This window comes from Salmo salar, chromosome 09 (genome assembly GCF_965601325.2).
Source record: "Salmo salar chromosome 09, fSalSal1, whole genome shotgun sequence".
NCBI lineage: Eukaryota > Metazoa > Chordata > Actinopteri > Salmoniformes > Salmonidae > Salmo > Salmo salar.
In genome coordinates this window covers 95,169,483-95,177,944 of record NC_138299.1, presented here as the reverse complement: position 1 = coordinate 95,177,944, position 8,462 = coordinate 95,169,483, and the positions used below count along the sequence as shown (strand labels likewise).

The 8,462-nt window shown below is 46.6% G+C and overlaps 1 protein-coding gene across 1 annotated transcript; it reads right to left on the bottom strand.

The window, feature by feature from the left end:
* Positions 1-432: 432 nt before the first annotated feature.
* Positions 433-8,383, bottom strand: LOC106612199 (sterol-4-alpha-carboxylate 3-dehydrogenase, decarboxylating). Its single transcript, XM_082956088.1, has 8 exons — positions 8,258-8,383; positions 8,011-8,069; positions 7,740-7,901; positions 7,366-7,512; positions 7,092-7,220; positions 3,928-4,070; positions 3,697-3,799; positions 433-1,465 (listed from the first exon to the last, which is right to left on the bottom strand). Exons 2-8 carry the CDS (start codon positions 8,029-8,031, stop codon positions 1,133-1,135), a joined length of 1,038 nt encoding a protein of 345 aa, XP_082812214.1. The 5' UTR covers positions 8,032-8,069; positions 8,258-8,383; the 3' UTR covers positions 433-1,132.
* Between the last annotated feature and the right edge of the window lie 79 nt (positions 8,384-8,462).

Genomic DNA, 8,462 nt, shown 5'->3' with positions numbered 1-8,462 from the left:
CACAGAGCTATACGATGCTTTGAAGCTAACGCACCTAAACGATATCTTTCACTGTGATCCGCTTTAATAAGTGTTACAGGGGAAGATGTGTTTATGAGAGGAAACCATGTCACGGTGACTGTAAGACAGCTGGAATGTAGAAAAGGGAGGCTGACGGAGAGAGAATAGTGGCCCATCCCTTTCTGTTGTGTGTACTACTGTTCTATGACATACATTGTAATACAGTTTGTCTTAAATACACGTCATACGAACATTAATCCTGTGATATTGACTTTGGTAAAAGATAAGGGCGGGGCTTGCCTGAGTGATGTTGGATATAGGGTTCAAACATTTGTCTGTAATTATATTTTCTAATGAAGGTAAACAAACATATGTTGACAATATTGGTCCATATACAAACACATTCTTAGTGTTTTAATAAACAATGCAATGTTTAGATAATGGATTTTATTTGAAATGAACAAACTGCATGATTGCTTGTGATTTGTATAAGAGAATAGAAATAAGATAGATGTAGAGGGAAACCAGTCACAGTAAATGTATCACTCACACATCAAAATGAGTGCTCATGAATAATGGCAAGAGGAAGTGTTGGAAACATCTCCACGTTAGATTGTGTATACACATTCCACAGAGAAGAAATGTGTGCTGCTCTCTATTGGTGAGGAGAGGTACTGAAACCAGGCACTAATGGAAGAGTGACTGTTGTAGGAAAGGTGAGAGTTCACAGATCCTCATATAGGCTTACAGACATGACAGAAAGCACTCATGTCAACGGCTCATACCTCCTGTTAGTATTATGGGACAAAAAAATGTGAGTTTGAAAATTACACTTTTTTTTTTACCTAAAGATCAAGACTTAAGACACTGGTGAGAGTATGAAACCGTCCTCGAGGTTGAATCTTAACTTGAGGACTGTACACACAACTCCCAGCTTAATGTTTTCCTCCTATTGACATCAGTGTATGATTTTACTAAAATGAACAAGTTGTGTGCATAGATCTCAAGTTAGGACTCAGCCGTGAGGATCCGTACCACTAGCCTGGAATCCAAACTGATACGATCCATTTCACCATTGTTTCACAGAGCATATCAGTTTGGTTTCCAGGCTACCATATTGCAGGCATAGCCATCAGGCTCCATGTCGTAGATGAGGATAGCTCTCCACCGTGCGTCTGATCCCATCCTTTAGACTGACCACAGGCTTGTACCCCATGTCCTGCTTGGCTCTGGAGCAGCTGTAGAAGTGGTGTGTACCTGCCAGGGCCACCCTCATGGGGGTGAAGGTGGGTTTGAAGGCCACTAGGGGGCTTAGTAACAGAGACAGCAGCCACAGCAGCAGAGACAGCCCGTAGACCAGTGTGTAGGGAAGGTGGTAGCGCGGAGCAGCGTAGCCCAGACCTACTAGAATATCTGACATGAAGTCCCAGAACCGGACAGGCTCGTCATTAGTGATGTGGTACGCCTGGAGGGGGAGAGGTGAGAAAGACCAGTCAATGTGGATTGAGAAAATGTAAATGTTGCCAGAGTTAGGTTAAGACATTTCTATTCATTCTCTGTAGCCATACATTGGTTAGAACCTAGTCTCATCCACCTTCCATCTTTCTTTATGGAACCGCCTGGTTTCACAGCGCCTCAGAAAGGGACTTAATCGGAGCCTATGGCAGGAGCGGGAAAACCTGCCGCTGGATTTTCATTGGCTGATCTCTCAGTCCATCAACATCTAGTACAGGGATGGGCAACTTTGAAGGCGGGTCCACAACAAATCAGAACATGAGCGGCTAGATGGTCTTCACCATTCGGTCATCAGATTTGCCACCAATGCTCCTTATAGGACATATCACTGCACTCTATACTCCTCTGTAAACTGGTCATCTCTGTATTCCCGTCGCAAGACCTACTGGTTGATGCTTATTTATAAAAAAACATCTAGTACAGGGATGGGCAACTTTGAAGGCGGGGCCACAACCCTCTTAGGCCTCACTCCCCCCTATCTGAGATATCTACTGCAGCCCTCATCCTCCACATACAACACCCGTTCTGCCAGTCACATTCTGTTAAAGGTCCCCAAAGCACACACATCCCTGGGTCGCTCCTCTTTTCAGTTCGCTGCAGCTAGAATGAGCTGCAACAAAACACTCAAACTGGACAGTTTAATCTCCATCTCTTCATTCAAAGACTCAATCATGGACACTCTTACAGACAGTTGTGGCTAATTTGCGTGATGTATTGTTGTCTCTACTTTCTTGACCTTTATGCTGTTGTCTGTGCCCAATAATATTTGTACCATGTTTTGTGCTGCTACCATGTTGTGTTGCTACCATGCTGTGTTGTCATGTGTTGCTGCCTTGCTATGCTGTTGTCTTAGGTCTCTCATATATATATAAATAAATAAAAAATGTACCCCCGTTTTCTCCCCAATTTTGTGGTATCCAAATGTTAGTTACAGTCTTGTCTCATCACTGCAACTCCCGTACGGACTTAGGAGAGGCGATGGTCGAGAGCCGTGCGTCCTCCGAAACACAACCCAACCAAGCCACACTGCCTCTTGACACAATGCCCACTTAACCTGGACACCAGCCCCACCAACGTGTCGGAGGAAACACCGTGCACCTGATGACCGTGTCAGCGTGCACTGCGCCCGGCCCGCCACAGGAGTCGCTAGTGCGCGATGGGACAAGAACATCCCTGCTGGCCAAACCCTCCCCTAACCCAGACGACGCTGGGCCAATTGTGCACCGCCCCATGGGTCTCCCGGTCACGGCCGGCTGCGACAGAGCCTGGACTTGAACCCAGGATCTCGTGACACAGCTAGCACTGCGACGCAGGGCCTCAGATCACTGCACCACTCGGGTGGCCTGTGTTGTCTCTTTTGTCGTGATGTGTGTTTTGTCCTATATTTAATACATTTAAAAAAAAAATTCCCCGCAGGAGGTCTTTTGGTAGGCCGCCTAGTTAAATAAAGGTGAAAAAAAATACAAATGAGGGGCCGCAGCTGCTCGCAGGTCTGCGTACTAAATGATATCTGAGTGAGACTGATTAACAAAATCAATGGGGGCCCCCCCGGCCGGTAAAAAAAAGTTAAGATAGCTGGCCGCTAAATCAAAAACAAAAATTTGCTGACATGGGCTAATTGACTGACTATCAGTGACTGACAAGAGAAAAACTGCTGAATCACAACCACATTTGGAAATTGCACTTTGAACATTCATTTTCAATAGCTATTTAGCCCCTTTCAAATCCCATTTTGGTAGACAGTATTTCCAGGCTCTATATTGAGAGCTTGGGACTTTAACGTTGTATCTGCATTTTTGTCCAAATTGAGTTACAGATATAGCCTTGTTCTGTTCAATGTTCTCTACCTACAGTAGATAGTACTCTAAATATCCCAACTCCTGTTGTTAAGGTCAAAAGAATACAAGATCACATTTGCTGACACCATTCAAACCAATTAGGGTTGGATCTTTAAAGCCAATTACCTCAGAATCCTATTTTTGCCGATAGAACCTTATAGTCCCATGCTCTCAATATGCGCTAGCAAGGGATGAGGTTAGTCTGAACCCAACAAATATTGTGTGAGAGCGAAAGGCATCTCTTTCTTCAAACACAGAACAGTTGACCCCATTGATCATCATACAGTCAGTCGTACAGTGCAGGCAAGTCTAGCGTATGAGCGAGGCCATAGAGGGTTCCTACCTTGCCACAGATAGGAGACTCTGGCCTCAGACTCTCAGCTGCCAGGATGTGTCCATGAACCACATTGTCCACAAAAGTGAAATCCACCAGGTTAGAACCATCACTACAGAGACCGAGAGAGAGAGGCAGAGAGACCACATCAACAGAGACAACATAAAACATTAACTTTGGTCGATCCCACTATGTCTAGTGAAAAGTCCATGTTAAATTCCAGTCCTGTGTATGACTGACCCGATGATGAACTTCATCTTGCCCCTGCGTGCCGTGTCGACCAGGATGGGCACCAGCTGGGGGTCCCGGGGGCCGAAGATACCGTGAGGTCGGATGGCCACCGTCAGGAGACCCTTCTCCTTGTCACAGGCCTTCAGAACCAGCTGAGACACCAGAGGGACATGGAGATAGAGGAGAACATGACTTATTTCATGTGGAGTATGTAGAGTCAATGTAACATGTATGTATGCATTTATGGATAGTCCAGCGTCAATGTCTTAATGTGTAGGCAAGTTCTCCCCCCTAGCAATGCTCTGGTACCATTAATATAACTATGATCAAGCTATTCTACAAATAAGCCTCTTCCACAAAACAAACAAGCATCCTCACCTTCTCCTGTTCTATCTCGGTCTGTGTGTAGTAGTGTCCTCACCTTCTCCTGTTCTATCTCGGTCTGTGTGTAGAAGTGTCCTCACCTTCTCCTGTTCTATCTCGGTCTGTGTGTAGAAGTGTCCTCACCTTCTCCTGTTCTATCTCGGTCTGTGTGTAGAAGTGTCCTCACCTTCTCCTGTTCTATCTCGGTCTGTGTGTAGTAGTGTCCTCACCTTCTCCTGTTCTATCTCGGTCTGTGTGTAGTAGTGTCCTCACCTTCTCCTGTTCTATCTCGGTCTGTGTGTAGTAGTGTCCTCACCTTCTCCTGTTCTATCTCGGTCTGTGTGTAGTAGTGTCCTCACCTTCTCCTGTTCTATCTCGGTCTGTGTGTAGTAGTGTCCTCACCTTCTCCTGTTCTATCTCGGTCTGTGTGTAGTAGTGTCCTCACCTTCTCCTGTTCTATCTCGGTCTGTGTGTAGAAGTGTCCTCACCTTCTCCTGTTCTATCTCGGTCTGTGTGTAGAAGTGTCCTCACCTTCTCCTGTTCTATCTCGGTCTGTGTGTAGAAGTGTCCTCACCTTCTCCTGTTCTATCTCGGTCTGTGTGTAGAAGTGTCCTCACCTTCTCCTGTTCTATCTCGGTCTGTGTGTAGAAGTGTCCTCACCTTCTCCTGTTCTATCTCGGTCTGTGTGTAGAAGTGTCCTCACCTTCTCCTGTTCTATCTCGGTCTGTGTGTAGAAGTGTCCTCACCTTCTCCTGTTCTATCTCGGTCTGTGTGTAGAAGTGTCCTCACCTTCTCCTGTTCTATCTCGGTCTGTGTGTAGTAGTGTCCTCACCTTCTCCTGTTCTATCTCGGTCTGTGTGTAGTAGTGTCCTCACCTTCTCCTGTTCTATCTCGGTCTGTGTGTAGTAGTGTCCTCACCTTCTCCTGTTCTATCTCGGTCTGTGTGTAGTAGTGTCCTCACCTTCTCCTGTTCTATCTCGGTCTGTGTGTAGTAGTGTCCTCACCTTCTCCTGTTCTATCTCGGTCTGTGTGTAGTAGTGTCCTCACCTTCTCCTGTTCTATCTCGGTCTGTGTGTAGTAGTGTCCTCACCTTCTCCTGTTCTATCTCGGTCTGTGTGTAGTAGTGTCCTCACCTTCTCCTGTTCTATCTCGGTCTGTGTGTAGTAGTGTCCTCACCTTCTCCTGTTCTATCTCGGTCTGTGTGTAGTAGTGTCCTCACCTTCTCCTGTTCTATCTCGGTCTGTGTGTAGAAGTGTCCTCACCTTCTCCTGTTCTATCTCGGTCTGTGTGTAGAAGTGTCCTCACCTTCTCCTGTTCTATCTCGGTCTGTGTGTAGAAGTGTCCTCACCTTCTCCTGTTCTATCTCGGTCTGTGTGTAGAAGTGTCCTCACCTTCTCCTGTTCTATCTCGGTCTGTGTGTAGAAGTGTCCTCACCTTCTCCTGTTCTATCTCGGTCTGTGTGTAGAAGTGTCCTCACCTTCTCCTGTTCTATCTCGGTCTGTGTGTAGAAGTGTCCTCACCTTCTCCTGTTCTATCTCGGTCTGTGTGTAGAAGTGTCCTCACCTTCTCCTGTTCTATCTCGGTCTGTGTGTAGAAGTGTCCTCACCTTCTCCTGTTCTATCTCGGTCTGTGTGTAGAAGTGTCCTCACCTTCTCCTGTTCTATCTCGGTCTGTGTGTAGAAGTGTCCTCACCTTCTCCTGTTCTATCTCGGTCTGTGTGTAGAAGTGTCCTCACCTTCTCCTGTTCTATCTCGGTCTGTGTGTAGAAGTGTCCTCACCTTCTCCTGTTCTATCTCGGTCTGTGTGTAGAAGTGTCCTCACCTTCTCCTGTTCTATCTCGGTCTGTGTGTAGAAGTGTCCTCACCTTCTCCTGTTCTATCTCGGTCTGTGTGTAGAAGTGTCCTCACCTTCTCCTGTTCTATCTCGGTCTGTGTGTAGAAGTGTCCTCACCTTCTCCTGTTCTATCTCGGTCTGTGTGTAGAAGTGTCCTCACCTTCTCCTGTTCTATCTCGGTCTGTGTGTAGAAGTGTCCTCACCTTCTCCTGTTCTATCTCGGTCTGTGTGTAGAAGTGTCCTCACCTTCTCCTGTTCTATCTCGGTCTGTGTGTAGAAGTGTCCTCACCTTCTCCTGTTCTATCTCGGTCTGTGTGTAGTAGTGTCCTCACCTTCTCCTGTTCTATCTCGGTCTGTGTGTAGTAGTGTCCTCACCTTCTCCTGTTCTATCTCGGTCTGTGTGTAGAAGTGTCCTCACCTTCTCCTGTTCTATCTCGGTCTGTGTGTAGAAGTGTCCTCACCTTCTCCTGTTCTATCTCGGTCTGTGTGTAGAAGTGTCCTCACCTTCTCCTGTTCTATCTCGGTCTGTGTGTAGAAGTGTCCTCACCTTCTCCTGTTCTATCTCGGTCTGTGTGTAGAAGTGTCCTCACCTTCTCCTGTTCTATCTCGGTCTGTGTGTAGAAGTGTCCTCACCTTCTCCTGTTCTATCTCGGTCTGTGTGTAGAAGTGTCCTCACCTTCTCCTGTTCTATCTCGGTCTGTGTGTAGAAGTGTCCTCACCTTCTCCTGTTCTATCTCGGTCTGTGTGTAGAAGTGTCCTCACCTTCTCCTGTTCTATCTCGGTCTGTGTGTAGAAGTGTCCTCACCTTCTCCTGTTCTATCTCGGTCTGTGTGTAGTAGTGTCCTCACCTTCTCCTGTTCTATCTCGGTCTGTGTGTAGTAGTGTCCTCACCTTCTCCTGTTCTATCTCGGTCTGTGTGTAGTAGTGTCCTCACCTTCTCCTGTTCTATCTCGGTCTGTGTGTAGTAGTGTCCTCACCTTCTCCTGTTCTATCTTGGTCTGTGTGTAGTAGTCGATGGGCTTCTTGGCGTAGGGAAGGTCTTCTCTCCCATCCTTGATGTCTGTTCCTTCAAACACCACACTGGCACTGCTGGTCAGTACCACTTTCTACAGTAGACAGACACAACTGACTATCTATTCACTAGATCAGTAATTACACAAAGTCCAAGTATTTTAACAGAGCATTTCTTTCATTGAATTTAGTCTGTCTTTATTGTAATGTCTTGTATGACCAATCTATACTGCCCCCTACCTGTACTCCAACCTCAGTGCAGGCCTGTAGGACAGCCTGTGTCCCCTGGATGTTGACTCTCTGGAACAGAGCCTTGTCATCACTGGCTGGGGCTGGAGAGGCACAGTGGAACACCAGGGAGACACCATGGAGGGCTGTTAGGAGAGACTGGGATAAAGCCACACACAATGATGTTCAGATGCAGACACACATAGAATGCACACACAAGCAAAAGACACACACTGACCTAATGTGTACACACAGGCCACAGTTCAAAGGCCATAGACCATAACAAGGTCATATAGCATGGCCCAAACAGCTCAGTGCACAGACTCGACAGAGAGACAGACAGACAGACAGACAGACAGACAGACAGACAGACAGACAGACGTCACCTGTTTGTCACAGAGGTCTCCCTGGTGGAAGGTGACCCCAGGTAGTTCGTAGCTCTGTCTGATGTCAAACACCGACACAGTATAGCCCTTATCCAACAGCTTCTCTACCAGGTGTCTACCCAGGAACCCAGAGCCTCCAATTACTGCACACCGCTTACTGCTCTGTAGAGGGATAGAGGGACAACATTCAGTAAAGAAGAACAAATACATAGCTGCGCATGTGGAATACAGCTCAGAATTTGATATTGTCTACAAACTGCTGTGTACTCACCGGTCGTATGCGTGTGGCCATGACAAACTGCAGGTGAAACGTCGGTGTTGGGAGATAAACTGGCAGAGAAAAGACAATATTTGGTTAAAAATTCCCTCGGTCGAAAACAGTTTGACAAGATCATGTCACATGGACAATTGAAGAATGATGAAGACTACAATCAAACACCTTTAGGCTATTTCAAGACAAGTTTTCAATATAAAGACACTAAAATGCTATCAAATGAATGGAAAACGTATCATTTTACCAGTTTAAATCTGTTTTGCAACAGTATGAAAGGACGCGCGAACAAATAATAAACCCCCGTATCCGCTGAGCGCAAGAGGCGCTCTCGTTGGCTGTGAAGTTGGCATGCTCGAACAGCCAATGGAGTGGAGCCATACGTCAAAGAACGCCACTGCTCTGACCAACCAGGACATAGTCACAGTGAGACCACACCCATAGTGGGTGGA